At 39.3% G+C, this 24,864-nt stretch overlaps 1 protein-coding gene across 2 annotated transcripts in view; it reads left to right on the top strand.

Annotated features, from left to right (window-relative positions):
* The first annotated feature begins 781 nt into the window (after positions 1 to 781).
* The window catches only part of Ccdc68 (coiled-coil domain containing 68), a 34,070-nt gene continuing 9,987 nt past the window's right edge, over positions 782 to 24,864 (top strand). The window contains exons 1-7 of one of the 2 annotated variants that reach the window (XM_090353566.1): positions 782 to 870; positions 12,521 to 12,649; positions 13,755 to 13,841; positions 15,993 to 16,133; positions 16,876 to 17,001; positions 18,127 to 18,255; positions 23,238 to 23,320. In XM_090353566.1, coding sequence (XP_090209692.1) covers positions 12,533 to 12,649; positions 13,755 to 13,841; positions 15,993 to 16,133; positions 16,876 to 17,001; positions 18,127 to 18,255; positions 23,238 to 23,320 — 683 coding nt within the window. In that variant the 5' untranslated portion in view covers positions 782 to 870; positions 12,521 to 12,532. The remainder of the gene's footprint in view (positions 871 to 12,520; positions 12,650 to 13,754; positions 13,842 to 15,992; positions 16,134 to 16,875; positions 17,002 to 18,126; positions 18,256 to 23,237; positions 23,321 to 24,864) is intronic. The other variant, XM_090353567.1, reaches the window with a different exon arrangement.

Below are 24,864 nucleotides of genomic sequence, written 5' to 3' on the forward strand. Positions count from 1 at the left end.
TGATAATATGAGAAAAATGTCAGACAAATCAAGTGAGGGCTCTCCATAGGACTTCACTAGTGGACTTGACACCCACAATTGTGCAAATCTCCAAATGTCTAAGAGGAGACTAAGAAACAGTCGCAGATCTAGGGAGATAAGAAGATGTGATACTAACATGCCATCTCAACAGGATGCAGAAATAAAAATCACACCAGCTGTAAGATTAGTGAAATGTGCATAAAGTCTGGAGCTTTCTTAGTAGTGACAGCCCATGCTCATTTGCAGTTTCTACAAATACACCATGGGGTATGTAAGGTGTAGACAGAAGGGGATGGCTGGGGGATACTCTAAAGAGAATTCTTCCTACTATTTTTCCCAATTTTTTTCCATCTTGCAAATAATCTCAAAGTAAATTTTTACTAGAAATATCAAGAGGGGAGTCACTCTATCATTCCTGTTTCCTGCGTGGAGGGCAGGGAATGTTTCTACTCTTCTGTTCTCACTACTTTAACCCCGTTCGAGTAAAATAAACCCGTGCTAACACTTAAAAAAGAAAATCAAAAGGAAAACAGAAGTCCCTGAACTAATGGGTTGCAAATAGAACTTTCTTGAATGGCAGCGGCCACCACTCGTCTTTTGCACTCATCTCCACTGTCTGAAGTGTCATCTTGTGTAGCGTCACAGGCATGGCCAGAAGCCAGGCTCCTCCCCGGAGGCGCCCAGCACCCGCTGGACTCTGCCCCGGTCGCGCCCCGTGAGGCGGAGCCCAATCTGAGGACCTTGGCTGAACCTGCACCGCCCCTGAGCCAAGCCTGGCTACCGGGGTGGCCCGAGCACAAAAGGCAACAGCAGGCCTGGACCCCCGCGGTGAGCGCCCTGCAAGGCAAGGTAAGCCCTGAACAGGCCCGGTGCAGCGGACCCCTGGGGCGCGCCAGCCAGGTGGATGGGTATCCAGGGCCCCTTGAATGGGGTTTCCCAAGGGAACACCTCTCACCGAAGAAGACATTTCCTGGAAAGGGATCCTAATAAAGCTTGTATTGCTTCCCTGAAAAGCTCGAATTCCCCAGACTGAAAGTTAGTTTTTTTCCTTTGGGAAGAGTTGTTCCTCATTCCCCACCCCGTAAAGGAACCAATTTCTCCTTAGCACCGGATTCCTGATTATTTATTTAGGCAGTTGTAATCCAATCCCTGGGGATCTCAGACTGTTTATTTCAGGGGCCCTGGAGGGAAATGATGCCACTTTGAACTGTGGCATCCACGTCTCTGAATCCTTTAGCATCTGGCCTTCCTTGGTGTCCACTCAGGTGGGCTGGCAAACTAGGGCCATCTAAGCAGTTGAGTTGAGCATGCTAGGAATTTCAAGATGGGAGTTAGAGAGCCCCGGAGCAATATTGCTTTCACAGGGACTCAAGCATAGGTTTTAGACTGCTGATCACATGGCTGTGACTTTTCAGCTCCCCCCCCCCCCAGAAGGACAGGAAGAAATAAATGATCAAATACAAACATTAGAACATGCCACCAGCACCGAAGCTCTGTCAGTTCTACCTTTCTCTCAGAGCTGTTCTATTTGAGGACCCAAACATTCCCTTCCACGTAGAATATAAAGATTAGGTGAAGGAAAATTCAAATAAAAAAGGGAAAACCTGCATTTGTAACACGAAAAAGATGATCTGCCCTTCTGATTTTACCTCGTGCTATTAAATATTCAGCATGGAAGACTGGTTTTCCAGAAACTTGAGCTGGGCTGGAGTGTCAGGTGCTCGGGTGCACACAATTGGTGCTGTTGTTAAGGTGTCTGGCTGCGCCCTCCCCACTTCCCTGAGTGACAGGCCCCACGTGCACAGGAATCCCTGCTTCAGGCAGGCAAGATGCTTGTGGCTTCTCTACTGCTCGCAGAAGGAATGAGGACAGGTAGGTTATACTTGCTGTGGTAAACCTCATAAGATATTTTTACTTCTTGTAAGAATTACAAAATAACTCCTCCCCCTTTCCCAACTAAAAAGGGACTTAAGAAATTCACACAGACCTTAGTTTTTTAAATTATCAGTAGGCATGTTGTTCGTTGGTGAATTACTAAGAATGTACTTAATAATGTACTTGGGGTACAGTAGAGATTTTAGCCAAAGCTTTAAAAATGTAAGCAAGCTAGACTTCACCGAGAAAGAAAAGGACTGAGGATTCTGCAGAGAATAAGACAAGTCTTTAAAAATTGTGTTTCAGATCTTTTGCACTGAGATATTTTCGCCAACATTATATATCTGTTTAATGACTGAAGAAATGCATAATGGAGATTTATTTTCATTGTGAGCTTGGTAACATGTTTAAATAAATTGACTTTTTGAAAATGACCCCCAAATACAGACATCTTCATGAGTTTGGAAAACAAGTATGTTAGGGGTGATTATAGATGGAAGTTCCAAGTCAAAGACCTAACTCCAAGACTCTATTACGGTCAGGCGTGGACCATGCATTCCCAAATGTCAGATAGACACTAGCAAGTAGGAAGGTGAGTGAAAGGGGATTTATTACACTACTTGCATATGTGTTGGGAAATAGGAAAGGAATAATTTCAGCTTATCTTTGGTATATAGACACGAGCTCCCTGTTCATAGAGGAAGAACTAGAGCATGAGAACAAAGCATATGGTCCCAGGATCAGTGTAGATTGCTTAGTTGATCATAATTTCAGTTCTGGTTCTTTGAGGGGGTCTGGGAAAATTGTTATTGCTGTCATCAACTGAGAGGAACAATCTGGCCATAATAAGAAAGTCGTCGTTGTCTGTGTGGCTGCTTCAATTCTCCTGACAAGAGTCACAAGGTGCATCAGACCTGTTCTTTCTGGATTTCAAGGTGACTTCAAGGTGGCTCTAGGAGAGCACAGCTCAGAGCAAAGACAAAAATGAAGGAATGTAGGCCAAGCTTTTATCTATCCCACCTTTGAGTTACCATTTGTAGGCCCAATTTGGTGCTTTTCAGCAAAAGTAGGGTTTTTTTTTTTTTGTAATATGTGTATGTGCCTACAATTGTAGCCGACATTTGTGGGTTTGTGGGACTATCTAAACCTCCTCCCTTGGGCTAGATGTTGTGGAATGCCTGTTGTACAGAACACTGTGTTCCATGCTGGAGATGCACCGCTGTCTTGTCACACAGCCCTGGAGTCTTTCAGGACATTTCAATACCACAGATTAGAAACTGCATCAGTGATCATCCCCACAATTTTGGCTGTTACTACTAGACTTGTTTCAACTCCCATATTCCCTTATATGGATTTAAATAGTCAAATTTTAAAATGGTAAAAACACTTTTATGTTGTTCTGATTGGTAGTTTTATTTATTTATTTTTTGGTGTAGATTGTGTGAGGAATTTAGAAATTATATTTTAGGTTTTACATTATTAAATATTAAACTCCAAAGAGGTGTTGCTTACACACCAATTAGGTGAAAATGAAATTTGTAGTTGTTGTTATTGGCAATTTGGGGGAGAAAAGAAAAGGAAGAATGAAAATCTTAAGTCTGACAAAAATTTCTACCTATTAAATTATTTTTTTCTTTTAGCTAGAAAAAAATGCCAACAATTATACTTAGCCCCAGAGAAAAACTATCCAAAATATATTTACTTTGTGTACTGTTGGGGTTTTTTCCCTTAAAAATATACCAGCTTCTTGGTAGGCAGAATTTACATACCATACACATCTCAGTGTATAATTCAATGATGTTTAATAAAAATACAAATTTGTGCATTCATTATAATATCCTGATTTTGATCATGTCATTATTTCTCCAAAATTAACCACCAAATCTATATTCAGACCCAGACAAGTACTAATCTACTTTCTGTGTCTTTTTATTTGTTTTTCTGTGCATACAAGTGAAATTGTGCCATGTTTAATCTTTAGCATCTGACTTTACATACACAGAAGGTTTTGAGGTAGATTTAAATGGTAGTATCTCTCCCATTGGATTTTTTTTATTATTATTTTAAGTTCTATTTTCTTATGAAACAAGATACTTTCAAAAGCCCAAGGATCGGCCAGGGTTTGGCCTAGTGAAAGAGTTCTTGCCTAGCATGCATGAAGACCAGGGTTTGATTCCTCAGTACCATATATATAGAAAAAGCCAGAAGCAGTGCAGTGGCTCAAGTGATAGAGATCTAGCCTTGAGAAAGCCCAAGGACAGTGCTCAGGCCGAGTTCAGGCCACAGGACTGGCAAAATAATAAAAAAAAAATAAAAGCCTGAATAGTGCATTAAGCCTACATCTGTATTTGCTTAGTGTTTACTAAAAGCAGAGCTATTGCATGCTGATGAAAAACTAGCTTCTCAAGGCTGTGTTTTTCTTAAAGCATATATTAGTTGTACAAAGAGATTTTATTATGATATTTCTGTATATGCATATAATATTCTCCAATAAAATTCGCCACCTCTCTTATCCCTGTTTTGTGCTCTCTCTCTCCTTCTTAAAATGATTTTAATAGGTCTTATTGTGGTGTCTTCATACATGTGCTTAAAGTAACATAAAATAATGCATTGCACATTGTCTCAGTTAATTTACACATACCTATTTGAGGACTTGCATATCCTCATAGAAACTTTTTAGATGACAAGTTGAAGCCCTGGGAGGTGCCAGAGATGCTCAGCTTAGGTAAGGAGATAGAAAAGCATCTGGTATGCAGTGCCAGATGAATCCAAAACTCTTATTTTAAAGCCCAGGAAGCCATATTATCCACAGATAAGACTCCAGATCTTTCATTAGCAGTTCCTCAACTATTATTTGGTGACTTATTTTGCAATACCTGATTTCTATAGTACCCGAGGTTTCCAGATAACCTCCCAATGTCAGCTAATGGTTGAAACGTGGTTGGAAAGAGCTATACATTCATGGGAAAGAGTCCATTGACGTATGACCAATTTTGTGATTTGTCCCTCTTTGTGGGTTGGCCACGGAATTTGGGATTGACTAACTGTCCCAGCTGCTTTCCACAGTTTCAAATCACATTAGACAGAGTATTTCTTTACAAAGACATCTGGAGTCTGTCTGGATCCAGGGGATCCAGACATTTTATCATTTTTCTGTGCCTTCCTTGCATTGAATGGAGCATCCATCGGCAGGACAGTGTTGTAATGCATTCTGACAATACTATGTAAGGTTCATTGGTACATGTCACAGTGAATTATCAACAGTACATATCTGTACCTTGTGCTTTCACCAATATTTCAACCCTTTCCCTTCAGGAAAGTAGCTTTTGTTTCTTATCTAAGAACGTTCTATAGGGTTAGCCATATTGAGAATTGATGTATACATACAAATGAGTGGCCCATGGTTAAATAAAATTGACACTTCACTGCAAATAGAAGTGGAGTTGGTGTTTACCAGTATGTCTTCGGTGGTCTCTGGATCCTTTTCAGGTAAACTGCAGTCACCTGAGGTTTAGCCAGCTGACACTGGATGTCAGCATTGTGCTGTGCAATGCAGCTGCTGAAGAACAGGTGCATAATCCAATAAGCAGGACACAGCCTTTTTCTCCAAGGGCTTGGACATAGGTTAGATTCCCCTCCTCCACTCTAAACCATCCTTTGGTACTTCTGTTGTGACTTTTACAGTTGCATACTTAAGTCCACAGTATGATAGGAATCATGACAAAGAAACTGTCTTGTGCTCAGAACAGAGGGACTCTACAGTGAAAACTCAGACCTAGTGTTTAATCAAGGATGCTGGTTGAGAGCCAGTATCAATGGCCCAGTGACTTGACAGATAGCTCCTAGAACTGATGGCAGGGGAATAACTTGGTATGGAAATTGCAAAGATTCTTGGTGTCAGTAGTCCAGCAAGATCAGGCTTACAGGAGAGTAAATGAAGGCCCTCCTCTTGATGTCTCTGGCTATCCCCGCTCACCTCGGCACGCTGTGCAAGACTCTCCCTTTTCCTAACTGATAACTTGTTTTCACTTCTCCAGCTTCTCCAACACAGATGGCCAATCCCTAGGACCATTTCTAGAGGGCATCCTCACTTGTTGTAGTCTAGGCTAGTTGTTGTGTCCCAGCTAAAAGGACTGAGAAAGAATGAGCCAGCACTCATGCTGATTTCTCAGATTTGGACCTGGGAAGAAATATCAGAGGTTAGACAGGTAAACCAACCAATCACCATAAAGCTCTCCAGTCAGAACCACAGGAGTGGTTGAGGCTGATACTGGGCCATCTTCCAGGCTTTCTGGCTCCCTCTCTAGACCAATCATGTAGCATCTGACAGATTCTCAGAATTTGCTAGGGGCTTCCTGTCCTTCAACCCCACAGAAACCAGACAAAACTTCTTTTAAGGTGACAAATTGGAAATCTGTAAATATTTCAGTCTACTTTGTAGGGGAGAAAGAAAGGGAGAAGGAAAGAACCTTGTGATATTAAAAAAAAAAAAAAAGACAATGCTGCACTTGAGCCATGATTTTTTTTTTTTTTTTTTGCCAGTCCTGGGCTTTAGCTCAGGGCCTGAGTTCTGTCCTTGGACTTTCCTCAAGGCTAGAGCTCCACCACTTGAGCCTCAGCACCACTTCTGGCTTTTTTCAATGCATGTGGTACTAAGGAATCGAACCCAGGTCTTTGTGCATGCTAGGCAAACACTCAACCACTAGGCCAAATTCCTGGCCCTGACCCATGACATTTTTAAGCACTACTCTAGCAAATTCCAGCCTCTCTTTCACTTCTCTCTCTCCCAGAGCCTACTTCTAGTTAGTCACTATCTAGAATAGCCTTTATCTCACTTCCTTCTGTAGGCTTCCTTTAGTGCTCCCTTCCCAGACCAGCTTCCTTCACTGTTAGTCACTAGCTTTTCTTCTTTTGGTTGTACTGCTCTGATTTGCTTCAGGGATGCAATATAGGATGTCTCTCATTTTTATTTACTCTGCTCCCTTGGTCTTGTCCTATACTGAAGTCCACTGGAAACAAGGTCTTCAGAGGCTCTGCCTATCCAAAACCTAACACAGTGGTATTTGGTAAATATTTACTGTAAGAAAGGAGGCACCGGGGCTAAGAACAGACATGCCTTTGTTGAGATCTCAGGACCATAAACAGTCCTTGGGAAGGTTCCTGGGTTGGTCTAATTACATCTACAATGACCTTATTTTTTCTAGCCCCTTACCATGGTGTTCTTAGAGGACTGCTCTGAACACATTGCAATCTCCTTCTGAGACAGTGGCCTCATTCTCTCCAGTCACATTCAGGGATGAGCTACTGGAGCTTAGAACTCCAGACTATGAATCTGAAGGGAGATGACACAATTCAGCTTCTAACAAAGTGCCACATATGTTTAAGTCTAAAACTATCCTTATGTCATTAAATAGTGGGTTTAGTTATAGTTTCGTGGCTATCTAATGATGTGTTGGTTGATTACTGAGAATATAACTCACGATGTTACATATGCTTCACTTTATAGTTTGTAAATGATTCATTAGATATTCATATCATTGGTTAGGGAGGTTGACACATTATCGATGCATTAGCAATAAAGAAGCATTACTATGGATTTGTTAGTCTTAAAATCCCCTAAAGCAAATTTGCCTTTATGGCCCAGCTCAGATTGCAGACTATTTAAAAATATTACCTGGTTCTCCCCTGCAGGGAAGAAAACCATGCAGACTGCTTGTCAGCGTTAATTATGGATAATGGCCTCATATTTTATTTAATCATTTGACAAACATGTGTGAATCATTTATTATGTATTATATATGCCTAAGTGCTTGGCAAATATTAACTCGCAAACAACCCCATGTTGGTTATTTTTGTTAATAATTGATATTATCTGAATTTTACTGTGAATATAACTGAGACCCAGAGAAATTAAGGAACTTGCAAAGGGTGACACAGTTGATTTCCAACAGAAGGAAGCCATGAAACTAGGCTGGCCCCTTCTAAATCTTTTAGCTGTAGAACCTTCTTTCTTTGAAGAAAGCCTTATGGAATGATTCAGGATGTGGCAGAGCATAGAAGAGCTTTTGGGCTGAAATTAAGGGAAAATGACCCTCTGAAAAACTCCTGACTTAGGAAATACCTTCACTTGGCACAGTGCCACCCATATGTAAGCTGCCTTCAATCCATTCTAGCTTAAAACAAATAAAGTCCTCCTTCACTTTAATTAACCGATCAGTGCTTTATTTTAAAAAGTTTATCTGCCTAATCTATTTCTGGCGGAAGTAAAATGCTCACAGAGATTTTCCCCAGGACAGCCATATGGTGATTTGGACTTCATTGCCTTGGGTTTCTTTCTGCAAATCAGGAGTTTTGGGCACCAAAGTTTTTCTGAACCAGAATGAGATGTGGAATGTAATTTTATAAGGATACAGTTAGATGTAAAACTTTGTAACCAGATAGGTTTGATCTACCTGCTGTGCCTGGGCTGTTGTCTTCTGTGATTAGTAAGAAAATAAAGAATAGCAATATTGTAATCTATGGTCCTTCTGCAATGAGGCTTTAAAAATACCCTTAAAAAAAAACCCAACTCCGTGGTTATTAGCCCTGTCTTAACAGTATGTAAATTAAGACTAAGATTTTATGTAACCTGTTTAACCAGCAAAGGGAAAAAAGGTAAGGTTTTTGAGAGAAAAAAATGTTGGGAATATTTTGGTCGAGATTAAGGAAAACATTTTGGCATTAAGAATAAGTTACACACAAAGGTACAGTTTATTTTAGGATGTATGATACAAAGCCCAAGTGATTATCAAATTATGAAGGATTGTGTGAGTGCAGTGAGAATTTTCCAACGAGTGAGTCACTTCTAGGATGAAAATGCCTTTTCTCATTGTTAATGAATGCAATGCAGTACATACAAAAAGAGAGAGAAAAGAAAAGTAAATTTACCAGATGAGATCCTAGATCTAACAAGTGAAAGAAACACAGATTGATTTCGTCACTAGTCTAATTCCCCATGGCTTGAGCCAGTCATTTGCTAATCTAGTGATCAAAGAACTTTTCCTGGAAAGCACCAGACAGTACATAGCTTTGCTCGCTATGTACTTTCCCTGTCTCAATTGTCCAGCTCTGCTGTTTGTAGGGTCAAGATTGCAGGGGTCATATTACAGACATGGCATATGTGTGTTGGAGTACAACTTCATGAATGAACACTGAACTTGAACTTCATCTTCTTTCCATGGGTCATGGAATGTCATTAGTTTCTGAGCCATTCAAAGAAGCTAAGAGCACTCTAAGCTACAAGATTATCAAACTAGATGGAGGGTAAGCCTACCTGCCCTCCTAGTTTCTCAACATACTACTATTTTCTTGTCTGAAAGGGTGTTTTGTTTGCTTTGGGCATTTAAATGTGGTTTTGGTTCTAGTTTATAATCCTGAAAGAGACATCCAGGAACCAAAGGGGATTATTTCTTTCCACATGTTCGGCACAAGAGAACTCATGGAGTTGTTCTGCCAAGGCAAAGTCAGTGGAAACAAATCGAAGCTCTAGGTACCAAAAAGAGGATTTATAATGAAATGGAAAATTCTTGGCCTGCTGTGTCATTTTTGTTGAAGATTAAAGGATAAGTGTGAGATTCTGCCATGTCCCTAGAGGCTCTCTGAGTCTGGTGAATGTAAAAAGTATCTGTGTCTTTAGCATGGCTAGATTCTCTCTCTGCACACACACACACGCGCGCACACACACACACACACACACACACACACATGCAGGTTGATCCTTCCTTCCTTCCTTCCTTCCTGCCTGCCTGCCTTTCTTTTTTCATATATTTTATTGCAATTAATAGAAGGGTTACATTATATTCACCAGATAGAAGGTGCATTACTTCACAAACATTGATACCCTTTCTCATGTCTTGATCCCCATTTCCCTCCCCCCACCACCACCCCTCATCTTGTTTTCCCTCTTTCCCTATCTCAAATAACCAAATAAACATATATACAATAGATCAGATAACAAGGTAAAATACTGTAACAATATGAGATAACCATGGGACAGCAAAAGAGATGAGAGATAACAGTACTTTAAGGTCAACAATCACTCATTATATGGCTTTTGTCTCTATGTCCTGGAGGTCCTTTCATTTAGCTGGTATATTACATGGCCTTATGTATCTAGGTTTTGCTCTACTGTAAATCTCTGCTAGGAGAGCCCAAGGTTTCTACTTATTATGACAAATGAGTCCTTCCTGCCTCTCTTTCTCTCTCTCCCTCTCTTTCTCTCTTTCTCTCTCTCCCTCTCTTTCTCTCTTTCTTTCTCTCTCTCTCTCTTTCTTTCATTTTCTTTCTTTCTTTCTTTCTTTCTTTCTTTCTTTCTTTCTTTCTTTCATTCTTTCTTTCTCTCTTTCTTTCTGTGAAAGCCAACTTCAATGGGAAGGAAACAATCTTGAACTTGGTGTCAGAAAAGTCCAGGATTTGAATTTGGGCTCTTGTTAGCTTTGCTCTAATCTGGGTAAGTTAATATCATTATGGGAATTTTACCTTTCTCATCAATAAAGTGGGTTTAATACTTCTACTTTGTATGCCCTTTGCATTACAGTTTATTGCTTTTCAATTGTAAGATTTTCAAAAAATACCCCCCCAAAACAAAAAAGAGTATGGGCCCATTTGCTTACCATCCCACATCAAGTACCTGTATTTTGCTGAACTTAATTTTATCTTTATTCTCACTCTAATTTTTCTACCTACCATTTTAAAACAGCTCCTGATGTTCTATCATTTAATCTACAAGTACTGTAGTGTGAAAAATTAATCAGTCAATAGTCTTTCCTAACAGAAATTTGGAATTCCATTATCATAGCAAGCAAAATCACAGCAATTCTACACTATCAGCTTTTTAAAATGTCTTTATGTAATTGGTCTACTGAAGGCAGGATCTAGGAAGATTTGTGTAGTACATTGGACATAAGAGTCTTAAGACTGTTATGACAGTTTTTAGTTACACTAAGATCAACTAGTAAGGTCTTTCTGACTAATATGTTTGTCATGAAACTTTCACCTAATGTTTTTAACTTTTGGAGATGGTTGTTTCCTAGACCTATTCTTTCATAAAGGATTAAAATGTTACATTTTTGAAGTTTATCAATACATTTTAATTTAACTTTAGCAAATTTGCTCTTATTGGTTGAAATACAGTTCATATAGAAAGACAAACTTTTTTTTTAACCATTTATCGCTTTCCTTCTTCCCTCTCTCTTCCTTCCTTCCCTTCATTTTCTTATTTGCTATTTTTCTTGTAAAAATAGGACATTATGTATTATTCACCATGCTTTTTAAAATTGAATAATATAAACTAAAGACTCCACACATTAATTTATTCAACCAATCCCATTTTTGTGAGCATTTGTGTGTAAATGTGTATGTTTGTGTGTGTGTGTGTGTGTGTGTGTGTGTGTGTGTGTGTATGCCACCACTGGCACACATACACTGGCTTTAACTCATTGTGTGGGACTGTCCATGAACTTTAGTGTGCAAGGCTTGCACTTTACAACTTGAGCCACAGCTCTATATCCAGCTTTCTTTCTTTTGGTAGTTAATTGAAGTTAAGAATCTCACGGTCTTTTCTGCTTGGGCTGGCTTTGAACCATGATTCTTAGATTTCAGCCTCCTGAATAGCTAGGATTATAGGCATGAGACACTGGTGCCTGGTTTTAGACACCTGGAGTTTTCCAGTTTTTGGCTATTATGACAGTTCTTCAGTAGATAGCCTTAACCTTTATATACTATGTGTATATATATATATGTATATATACACACACATATGTGTATATATGCATATACACACATGTTTATGTATATGTGTATATGTATAGCATGTATATATTTATGTGCTATGTGTTTATATTGTATAATATATAGTCATATTATATTTATATACTATGCATACTACATGTATGTACACAAACAACATACAGTTTTATTATCATTGTATTTTAGTTCCACCCACATTTATCCAGTGTGTTAGAACATGAATTCACAATTCTGATACTTGAAATTTAATAATACTGAATAAAGAGAAATTTCACATTTTATCTTTTGGGTTATTTAATTTTATTTTTTTCTGTATTGAAATTTGAAATCAAGGCCTGTGCTTTCTGGGTTTGCTTGTTTGTTTGATACTGTATCACTCAATCAAAGCTACCATCTAATTTACAACTTTTAAGTAAGAATAGTTTTAGGTGGTATTGCTTTCACGCTAAATTGACTTATGAGTATAAACTGATACTGGTGATTCATAGCATGTTTCACAGTCATGGAATTTGAACTGGAAGCGTCTGTGCGGTATGTATCCTAACATTTCAGTCATGCCCCATTCCTTTGTGTCTCATTGGTTTTGAATGGAGTCTTGCATTTTTACCCCGATCAGCTTGGCTCCCCCTCTTTATCTTCCCACCTAACGAGGATGACAGGTGCATGCTTCCACATCCAACATTTTATTGGCAAGGAAGAGGTATTGAAAACCTTTTGCTGGGATCTGGCCTTCCAATCTCTGCCTCTTGTTAATGACTTAAATTTTTGTCCTGTATTTTTACAGTAATTATACCTGTATGTGATTATGCAATAAGCTGTTTTGCTTATTTTTCTAAAGCCAGAATTCACAATGACAACAGTAAAGGTGACCACAGAAGTTCCCCCAAGAAATATAATAGAAGATCATTCTGCTGTGTATGAGGCTACATCAGCACACATTACTGAAGAAACTGAATACGTGCGAAAGGTATGTATGAGTAATCATTTGCATGATATCAATGTTGGAGATAAATTCTGATATGAATTAATGGGTTTGTTTCCTTCTCTATGGTCACATTTTTCTTTTTAAACTGGATCTGAAACTTAAACACATGCTTGGCTATTGTTCTCCAAGGTCTGAAATTGACCCTGCACTTGAAATACAATGATGTCATTTAATGACTCTGTAAAGACTGGAGAATGGGCCAGGAGTGTTAGGAGCCACCTATCCCAGTACTTAATTTGTCCCCCACCATTTCTGGCTGGAACTCCCACTGGTTTGTAACCTTTCCAGTGGTTTCATGGGGGAAGATGCTGCATTCCCTACACGATATTTACATACCTCTTCCTTACTTTATCCCATGTCATTGTTCAGGGCAGCTATTGCCAATGGATGCAGGTTGGCACATTACCTCATTAAGCATCTGAATCTTTGGAGGGTAATAAGGGATAACAAAAGAAGGCATCCATAGTAACTATTCTTTAGAACAGATGGAGGAATTCTGTTATTGCTAATTCATAATTTGGTCAACTAATTAAATTATTTTTGTGTGTTTTTCAAATTCCATAGGTCATTAAGCCAGGGGCTTTATATATCATGCATAAATTTATATGATCTTTTCTAGTAATTATTCTGTGGTAAATTACTTAATAGTAATTATTTTCTAGTAATTAGTAGATAGTAATTATTTTGCAGTAATTACTAAATAGTAATTATTTTGTAGTGATTACTAGATAGTAATTGTTTTATAGTAATTACTAAACAGTAAATTGGTACTAAATTACTATATAGACAAAATTGAACTAAACGCATAGTATTAAGTACTAATTACTGAATAATAATTACATGGCATAATGATATTAATTTAAGTTATTGTATTTTAGGTTTGTCTGAAAAGAGATTGGACCAAATATTTATTTTTAGTGATCAAAACAATGTTAACATAAATATAATTTATGTTGGTGGAAGTTAGTTTAATCTGACATTAAATTATATGTATTGCTTTCTAGATAAATAGCATAATCTATAGATAATACTGACAAAAACAAAAACATTAACTATATTACCAAAAAAATTTTTTTTTCTCCTATAGATTCGAACTACTCTGGAAAAGATCCGAAATCAAATGTTTAAAGATGAAGTAGGACATAACAATACAAATCACAAACTAGAGGCAAAGGTAATGAGGCCAGCAACAAAAGTAGCATAAAACCTTGTTACTGTTCTTTAAATGATTTTTCTGGAAATTGTCATTCTTCGAAGGTTTGAAGGACAAGTGATAGAACCGTTGTGTGTAACTAAAGATGTTAACATCCCTATGTGTGAAATCATTAATGTGATTAGGCCGTAATGGATAGAACTCGCTTGGACAACAGAACTTAATTATCTGAAGCGCATGGGAAGATGACAGACCAGCCAGAACACGTTGCAGCCACACTTGTCAGTGACAGACAAGGCCGTGAACTTGCTAGGTTCTCTGGGCTATTGTAGTGGATAAGGGTTGAGGCTTTCTAGCTTGGTGTCACACAGTCCACGGGCACAATTATGAGCAGCTTCCCAGCTCTCCAGGGCAGGTTTGTACATACCTAAGGCTGAGCAAACTCCACTTTTCCTGTTCTGGATTGTGCCAGCCTCAGTCTCATCTGAGCCAAGTGTATCTTGTCAGAGTTTCTGTCTGGCTAGCCTCAGTGTACACTGGGACAAGGCCACAATACATAGAATACAGTCCTCTGTCGTTCTCAGCCCTTCCAATCTAACAATCTGGTATTTTTCTCAAATTTAGTCCTCTGGACCTAAAGAAAGTGTGTTAGGGAATGATAGAGAAGACAAACATGCAGTTACAGCCATGTTGAATTCTCTGCTGGGCCTCAGAGGAATGGAGGATGGAACACATCCTGGTTGGATGAGTGGACTCCATGGCTCTATCCCAGACCTCTTGATTCAGATTTCACCTCAGATCCATTACCCAGTAACTCCTGCATTCATTCATGTTTGAGAAGCACCAGATCTACCTTCTTTGTGGCCACAAACCACTGCCAATAATCTAACTTACCCAAGAGTCTTTCTATCCAATATTCCTCATTAAAATACAGCAGAAAACAATCTCTAGGCTGTATATGAGGAGAGAGAGTATGACCTGAGATGTGGAGCATAAAGTGAAAATGGGGTAGAGTTCTCATGAGGGAGCAGATCACCCAGCTGTACTGTATTCTGCAGCTTAGTTATGTGAAAGTAATATGTTGTAGTGGAAAGAATATAGGCATTGTTATAAAGTGATCTTGGATTCTAATTTGTGTACTAGCAGTTATACAGATCAACTTGGACTTGCTCAACTCTTTTTTTTGTGGGGGGGGGGCCTTGAACTCGGCCTGGGCACTGTCCCTGAGTGCTTCAGCTCAAGGCTACCACCTTACCCTTGAGCCACGTCACACTTCCCATTTTCTAGAGCTTAATTGGAGGTAAGAGTCTCAGGTCCTTTTAGCCCGGGCTGGCTTTGAACCTTGATCCTCAGATCTCAGCCTCCTGAGTAGCTAAGATTACAGGCGTGAGCCACTGCGCCCGGCTTGGACTTGTTCAACTCTTGTCTCCAATTTTGTCCTCTGTATAAAGGGTAGAATGTTACCCAATACTTTATAGAATTTAACAAAAAAAGACTTTTCTTCTAATTGCTACACATGCATAATAGAATAACTTTTCCATGATCTATACTCTGTCATGACTGTTCATGAGCTCCTACACTTACTTGATTCATTAGTTCAGGTCTGGTCCTTAGTTTCTGCATTCTTAAAATTGACGAGTGAAGCTGGACACTTGCTGATTTTGATTCCTGATGAGATGTATGCTCCAGGAATATTTTCAGTGAGCATGAGTTTACAAAGAGTCAATGGCATCAATAGGAAACATCATAGATAGAACTTGGGATATAATGTACTCTGCTCTTAGGTCAAGTCATACATTAGTCTCTAATACAAAAGTGCCAAAAAGTACTTATGGGCATGCTTTTAGGTAATTAAAAAAAACCCTCATCCCATGGCTATTATTTATCTCCTCAGGTATTCCTAATGATAAGTCTGTGAGTAACACAAATGTAAGGATCTTCATATTTTAATATAAGAATCTTCAAATTTGAGCAAATGTAGAGGGCAGCTGCTTCATCTAAAATTTCCATTGATATTTGAGATTTCAAAGATGTGTGTGTGTGTGTGTGTGTGTGTGTGTGCACGCACAAACATGAATTCTCTTTGGCATAGATAATATAGCATGCTTTGTTGACAAATTTCATAGAACAAAAGACTGATCATTCTGAGATGTTCATGTTGGTCCTTTTCAGCTCTGTGAAAACACTCAAAATGGACCCGATTCCAAAACAGACCCTTCTTGTGGCAGCTTGGACTTGCTCATGCAAAAAATGAGAGGGAAAGACCTGCAGCTCGTAGAGATGAACAAGGAGAACGAAGTCTTGAAAATCAAGGTACAGTCACTAGATAAAAGTTCCAACTTCATATTTCTGCTTAATGAGACAACAAATAGATGGTTAGCAGTTATGAATGCACACAAGCGGATATCTACACACAGTTGTAGGCCAACCTATATGCTCACACATGTCTGGATACATTTTCATATTTCAAAATATAAGCCTCACTGTTACATTTTGGAGACAATGTTCAGAACTGAAGAAATCCCACAGAAGTTCGCCGGGTTTGAAGTCTCAGTTTTGTATGATGAGTAAATTCTAGAGGGCCTGGATCACATTATGTCTCTAGTTAACAATGTTACATTAAATACTTACAAGCTTCTTTATAATAATAAAGATTTAAAGTCATTTGCATGTTTCATTAATATTAATTGCAGCCTTTAGAGTCAAACTTTCCTCATCTATTGTTGAATGCGTCCTATCTTCCTTGTATGACATTATTTTCTATTCATTTCTGCAATGACAGTTTTGGTAAGTCTTTTTCAGTCATTCTTGATTATTTCCTCAGGTTAATCCTTACATTTCTTAATGACAAATATTATTTCGCTTACATCTCTAAACTTGTCTACATTCACTACCCTACAAAATAAAGGCTTTCTCATTTTTTCACTTTCCTCCTAACAAATAACAAATTGTACCAAACTAGACTGTTTATGTTTTTAATTGAACATCAATTGTTCTGCTTTACGTGCTCTTTATTGGAAATATCAAACAGAAAGAATAACCTTTTTTTCCCTAGCTGGAAGCCTCCAGAGAGGCAGGAGCGGCGGCCTTGAGAAACATGGCACAGAAATTATTTGAGAACTACCAGATACAATCTGAAGATTCGAGGAAACAGCACCAGGACAGCAAACATTTCCTTCAGGTACCAGCTAGCCGTTTACCACTGAAGAACTGACCGCGCCCCTCACCAGCCCTGTCTCTTTGCTGGAGGACTTAGATGAGCAACAAGTCATGTCCAGTGGTTTCTCAAGCTTGGGCACAAGGCAGGGACCTGCTTTGCCAGCTCTACAGGTCACTGTGCTACTGTGTTGTCTGTCTGTCTTGCCCACAGTACTGTACCGCACAGGTGGGGGTAAGGGACCTGGCTGGTGTGGATGGCAGGAGACTGCGCTGGGCATCATGGGACCTGCAGGGAGAGACCAGGTGTTCATGTTTCTGCGGGCACGTTAGCCCTGGCCTGAATGGCCCAGCAGGACGGCTCATGTGTTATGAAGGCAGACATTCACATTTACTCTTTACCAAGGCATCTCGGGTTGTGTTGAATATATACTGTCATGCATGTGTCAGACAGAAGTCTGATGAGACACTCACTTCCAAGTGACACTTTTGTGCTGTCAGAGGGACCCTTCTCTCCTGTGGCCTTTCACCTTCCACTGTGAGCCTGGGAAGACATATCTAAACACTGTGTTTATGATACTTTCTGATTTAGTAAGGAAATATTTTTCTAATTGAACATAAGATCACATTTTATTGGCCTAGATTTTTTTTTGTTGTGAAACAGTGAAATCTTTCACTTTTCTTAAATGAATACCCCTATTCTCCCCTGGTTAAGAAAGTATGGTTATTGTAACCAGTGCATGCTTTCTTACTATTTATATATTATCAAGTCTCCATTGAATTCGTGTTGAGCTCATCATATTTAGTTTGAAGAAAACAGTACAATTAAGAGCAATTCTAAAGTGGGAAATGTGGAGACATGACACTGGGAGAGAGGTCAGGTAAGACAGCGAGGCTGGAGGAGCACATGAGGCTAATCAAGAAGCAGTGAACATAAAAGATGCACTAAGTTGTCACCTCCTTGTACAACCACTTGAAGATTCAAAATACTGAAAGACATATGAACAGCAAAAAAAAAAAAGAGAGGGGTCATTCTAGACAAACATGAGTTCCTTTCTTGGCTGGTTAGCAAATTCTATTGGGAGATAATCTGTGTCCATTTTAATAAAAATAAGACATTATTTGCCTTCCCCCCTGCCCCCAACCAAAGGTTAACAAGCTTGAGAAAGAACAGAAATGGAAACAACATGTTGAAGGTCTGAATCAAGTTGCTGAAAAACTTGAAGTAAAACACAATCAGATTACAGAACTGGAGAACCTCGTACAGAGGATGGAAAAGGTAAGCACCCCTAGAGAATGAGCTAGATTCTTCCTGATAGGAAAATGTTAGAAATGAACAGAAATCACACAGAAACAAATGGGCTGTGAAATCAAATAAACGACATGGAGTGAATGCACTCTGCATGATTCCCGTTCCCACGGGCATGCATCATGCCAGCTTCATTCTCAAACATTTGGTATGATCTGTGCTATGGTTACTAATGAATTTTTGTGATAGAAGTTGATTAGTTCTCTTGGTCATTATTTTTCTGTGAGCACTGTGGTGCTATTCTGGGTGTCACTTTCCATTTCTACTATGTCTTGGGTGAGGGCATACATGAGAGTAAAGCCGGGGGAACTAAACCTGTCTTCCAAGTGCAATAGTAGAGTGGATTCCTTTACTTGAACATTTGCCTATGGTAGAATCAATGGAGAATCTCTTTATTTTGGGTCATACTAGATACTTGGGTTTCAGAACAACCAATGGCTACAGTCTGAAAGGGCTCACAATTAAGAGAGACATTCAATGGACTAGAACTCGTAAAACATATTTAGAAAAGAATAATAGCAGAGGGGCCGGGAGTTTGGCTTAATGGTAGAGTGCTTACCTAGCATGCACAACGACCCGGGTTCGATTCCTCGGTACCCCACATACATAGCAAAAAGCCGGAAGTGGTGCTGAGGCTCAGGTGGTAGAGTGCTAGCCTTGAGAAAGTCCAAGGACAGTGCTCAAACCCTGAGCTCAAGCCCAGGACTGGCAAAAAAAAAAAGAATAATAGCAAAATAAAAAAAATTATTAAAAATTGCAGTCACCCTTTAAGTTACTCTATTCAGAATACATAAAGAAGGTGAAAAAATAAATTCACCCATGCTTGACTTACAATTTAGAATTCAAACAAAATAAGCAAAATGAATACGAAATGAATATCTTTGGAACTGAACAGAGAGTGGGTAAAATAGGAGCTTGTGGTAAATTTTGCCTGATATATTTTGATACTTATTGCATTAATTCTCCCAATTTACCTCTTTTCTTCTCAACCTTCGTTTATTTTTTTAGACTGTCTGCCTACTTTTAAGCCACTTAAGAAATATAATTTCAGGAGCATCATGTGCAGATATCCAAGCTTATTACCAAAAGAGAACATTGAATAGATACAAAATATTTTCTAAAAATATGATTTTTTTCTGGGGATTTATTGGGAATTGAACCCAAGGCCTTGTTTGATTGCTAGTCAAGTGCTCTTCTGCTGAGTTACAGCCCCAGCCTTATCTCTACTGTCAATTTGAAGCCATTTTTAACCTTAATACAATTCTTTGAGGAAATAAAAAATTAAAAAAGTACAAACTTAACAAGCTCAAATAGTGGCAATGGAAACCATATCTCTGTCTTGCCATGGGTCACCAAGCATTTCTCTCTAGCAAAATCACTGACCTATAATGCCCCAGGGCTGTTGGTTTCTCCCAGAATGCTACTTGATAATTATGCTGATATGGAAAAGCTGAACTATTTGGGTGGGGGCTTGCCAGTGCTCATCTTATCCTAAATAAACCATATTTAGGAGATGAAGACAGTCCCAGAATGAAAACAAAGTTGTTTAACCTAATGAGTAGATTAGACAGCTGGGAATTTAATTTATAATCGACATATCTTACTCCCAACAACACCAAGTCAGGTGAATGCTCACCTGTGAGTTCCTACACAGCACCAAAACCCAGTGGAAGAGAGTTCTCACTGCCTGGCAATGCTAGACAATTTCTACCAGACACAAGCTCCTCTTAGAGCTCTGGGATATGCTCATTTGACTGCTCGTTCAACTTATTTGAGGACCTACCATGTGCTGGAGAGAGATGGACAGAGTGTTTGTGAGCAAACGTGACACAGTCATTCTCTATGGAGATTATAATGCACATATCTGGATTATGTGGGGCCCAAGGAACTTCCCAGACCTCTTGTTTGGAGCTGTCTTAGACGTCCCTTGAGCAGGCTGGGTTCAGGGCAGAGAGACTGGCAGGCCATTTTTAGGGAGTGATAAGCATGGCAGGGCAACCCCTTAGCTTAAGCCTGTTGAGAAGCCTCTTGGGTAGACAGGATGTATCAAGTGAATGGATGGGCCCTAAGCTTTTGGCATCAGCAGGAGAAAGAAGTACAAACAGGAAGTGAAACTGAAAAACACCCATTGTCACAAAGGCTGACAAATACTTCCCTGAAGAAGGAGGGCCCTGGGAGAAGGATTCCTTTGAACAAGACTCTTTTCTAAGTAGCCATTAGTGGTCTGAGGTCTGGTAATGAACACATTACTTAAAACCTCCACCATCTGTCCCACTTTAATCAAGAATGCCGTGAGAACCAGTTCCGTGCACATGGTGCTCAGTTAGCAAAAACGTCCAGTAAGAGCATGTTCATATGGCATATGGTCCTTTTGCTAGCAGTGCAGTTCTGTGGCATCGTACTTTGTTTCCCACTGACACTGATTTAGCTCCATTAGAAGTTTAGAGTTCAAAGACACTTTGGAGACAAACTCCTTTCAGACAAGGATGGCATGAATAGGACATCATTCCATAATCCTCCAGCTGCTAGTTCATGGCATTTTCCCTCTGCTCTTCTCCTCTGTGAGACTGGATCATCTTCTCCTCTGTGAGAACTGTCTGTTCTCTTTGTAAGCTTATTACAAAAACTCATTCACCAAGAGTACATTCATTAGAAAGGATATCTATTAAATACAATTTCTCTATCCAGACAGATTCAAAATATATCATATAGGATGTGCTTCTTTGGTAATCCAGGTATCATCATAAGGTGCATCTGTGAGCTCCTCAGAAATTGTTTGCACATAACTAGTTTCAAGGAGTCAAGAAAAGTATATGATAAATATTGAGTAAGTCAACACAGTTTAAATAAATGCCAGATCAAATAGGATATGAAGCAATTGGTTATCTTAAATTATTACCAATTGTGGTCCAACTCTAGCCCAAAGAAGTAGTTTGGCCCCTATACACTATCTCTGATCACCTCAATGTTTCATTTTAATGATGTATAGTTAATAACAAGACTCTACAAGTATAGAATGAATATACATCAAATGCTTTGTCCAACCCATTCACTAAAACAGGAAACAAGACTGTGATGATGGATTAAATAAAGTACTGGAAGGAAACTGGTTACTTATTGTCATTTTGGAAAGAAGAAAGTATACAGACTAATATTGCCAAATTAAATGTAAAAAGTAGTTACTATTCTAAAGAGTAGTTCTTATTAATAATTGTACCATATCCTAACTATACCAGCCAGAAACCTATAAATGAGAATGGAGCTTCAGACACTCAGAGCTCTAATCAAATACTAACAGTAGTCAAACTAGGTCAAGTTGCAGTGGTTCACTCCTGAAACTTCTTAGAATGGGGAGATCTTGAAGACTCAGGTTCAAGGGAAGCCCAGACAAAAATTAGAGAGAACCCTACCCCCATCCTACTTTCTCAACCAACAGGTAATATGCCTACAATTCCAGCTCCCGGAGAGGTTCAACTAGAAGGAGTGTACCTTAAACCAGCCTTAAGCAAAAAGGCAAGACCCTGCCTGAAAAGTAGCTAAATAGCTGAACAAGAGATTGGTTTCAGATGATTCAGATGGTGCATGCACTAGTTTAAACCCCAAATTCAAACCCTAGTCTTAACAACGACAACAACAGAAGAGTAAAACTGAGGAAAACTCTCTGAAAGAATTAAATAATGTTCGGGTTAGATGATTAATGTGACTCAGTTTAGTGTGAAAATCACATACTACAGATGACTTTTAAGTTCAGTGAGTTTAAAACCCCAACTAGAATTTCTAAGTCAGATCAATGCATACTTAAAGTAGTGTATCTTCTGTTTCTGTTACATGGAACTGCTGATGTAATACCCATATTTGCCAGAGGAAATGATTCTAAGCAGCATTGTAAATGTTTTCAAAACAGTGAGTTCCATCCACAGTGCCAACACCAAACCCTGCTTATTTAGAGTCTGGTTCCTGTAAATTAGCTGTAGCCCTAACTCCAAATCCCTTCTGTGTCAGTCATGGGATTTGAACTCAGGGCCTGAGTACTATCTCTGAGGTTTTTTTTTTGCTTAGAACTAGTCCTCTACCACTTTTATCTACAGCTCCACTTCCAGTTTTCTGGTGGTTAATCGGAGACAAATGTCCCATGGACTTTCCAGCCTTGGCTGTCTTTGAACCATGATCCTCAGCTCTCAGCCTCCAGAGTAGCTAGGATTATAAGCATGAGCCACCGTATCCTGTTCACATCCCTTATTTTTTAGCTTGCCATCATGAAACACACAAGGAACATAGCCATCCATATGTGGGTTTTCATGAGCTTGTCTGTTTTTCCTTTGGGAGGAAAAGTTTGTTTTAATAATTAAAATCATGACATTTGAATGCTAATCGTTAGTGTCACAGTTCCACCCAGATCTTAATTAGGAAGTCATCGTGGCCTCATCCTTTATTAAAAATGCATGTACTACTTTCTGCCAGATGCCATGAGAGCAGGTAGAGGTGTCAAGATACATACAGTGGTGTCCCTGGGTATTAATAACTCTGTTACTATAGGAGCGGTAGGTGCCTCGGGACAGCTTGTGCTGAGGGGAGGGGGCTGGACTAATATTCATTTGGGGTAGACTGGAGGAGGTAGGTGGGAGAATCTGGGCTATGCTTACTCTTTCTCCCTTTCAGCGTGCATCTGAAACAGGCTGTCCAGGTAAGGGAAACATGAAGATGCTCTGGCCCTACCGTTGACTTATTTGTAAAGTACATAGGTTAAAATCTGACCAAGACTGATCGGGGAACATTGTAACAGCTGGTATGCCATGAGCTCTGTAGCTCAATTTGTATTTCTAAGATTGTAAAGAGCATCTTTATTTTTGGTGAACGCAAGTTTGCAAGAACGCCTTACTAAACACGTGTGTGCACTCATAAAAAAAACCCACAAAAGTAGTAAGCAGAAATCACACCTTATTTTCTCCTAGGAAAAGAGGACGTTACTAGAAAGAAAACTGTCACTGGAGAACAAGCTTCTGCAACTCAAATCCAATGCTTCCTATGCTAACAGGTTTGCAATCAACCTCTCTACCTTGCCTAGCGTTCCATCCTGGGTGAAAGCATGTTGACTACAAGGAGGGGGAGGGAGTATTTAAGAGTAATAGTCATGCACCTCCCATTCCTCACAAGACAGAAACCTACACATTAACATACAGCTTCAGAGAGGAAAGGTTCCAATCAAATGATCAGAGTTAGGAATTGGGGCTCGGTGGTGGTGGTGGTGAGGAGAGTTCACCCGAGTTCCCAGAGACTCAGTGGAAAGTTAATTCTGAACCACAAGTAAATCTGACACTGCTGTCGTGTGAACTTGATATCAAAGATGTTGGAGTTGCCTTCATCTTCATGGTGTATTTTTGTCAATGAGTTATTTCTAGAACCTTCCCCAAGTGAAATTGAGATAGTTCATGTTGCTCCTAACTCTACTGTTTCTCTGTGATGAAATTTATTTTAAATTTTTATTTATGTATAGTGAACTTGATGGGGTGGGGTCTTTGGAAGGATCATGTTAGGAAAAAATATGAAAAGGATTGTCACGCTTGAGCTGGTAGTTTTTCTTTTGGTTTGAGTTGGTGATCTATATTTTCTTCCCATAACTTTTTCATCTGATAGTCGCTTAATCCAGTCAGGCTGGGCAATGTGGGGTTTAGCTGTGAGACTTAGTTATTTAGGTATGAGAACTGTTTGTGAGGATGTGCATACATAATGTATGCTCTTGTGCCTTTATGGTTTTCACCTTCTTTTCCTCATCTCTTGATTTTCCTGAACCTTTCATTTATTTTCTTCCTTCTCCAAGGCCTTAGGAATCTTACCTTCCTCATATCTCTCCTTCTCCTCCTCCAGTGTATTACTGAGATAAGATAAACCTAAAGGCTGGAGTTTTTGAATGTTCAAGCCAGGGTCTAGTAGCTTATAATTCTAGCTAGATGTGAAGGACTGCAGTTCAAAGCCAGCCTAAGCAGAAATCTTCTCAAAACTCTATTTTCAGTTAGTCATCAAAAAAACCAAACAAACAAAAAAAAACAATGTTGGACTGGAAGCATGGCTCCAATGGTAGAAAGCCAGGCATGAATAAGAAAGGTGATGAATATGAGAACCTAAGTTCAAGCCTTAGTGCCAGCACAAAATAGGAAAACTACAAATCCATTGAATAAAAGTATAGAATAGTACCGGGTGTGGTGGCTCATGCCTGTAATCCTAGCTCCTCAGGAGGCTGAGATCTGAGAACCAAGGTTCAGCCAGCAGGGGTGTAAAAGAACCTGAGACTCTTATCTCCAATTAGCCTCTAGAAAAATGAGAAGTGGGGCTTCGCTCAAGGGTAGGGTGGTAGCCTTGAGCTGAAGAGCTCAGGGACAATGCCCAGGACAAATTCAATCTCCATGACCCCCCACCTACAAAAAAATGTATAGAACAGTAACCTTCAAAGGCAATGAGGAATTCTCCTAAATTCATGCCAAAATATGTGCCATAAGTTGTTTGGCCTGCATCTCCCGTATGTTTTTTTCTATTTAAAAATATTGGAAAAACCTGTAAAGTATGTCAAATATGAGGTATGCA

The sequence above is a fragment of the Megascapheus bottae genome, chromosome 19, assembly GCF_031878675.1.
Source record: "Megascapheus bottae isolate mThoBot1 chromosome 19, mThoBot2.hap1, whole genome shotgun sequence".
In the NCBI taxonomy this organism is placed as follows: Eukaryota; Metazoa; Chordata; class Mammalia; order Rodentia; family Geomyidae; genus Megascapheus; species Megascapheus bottae.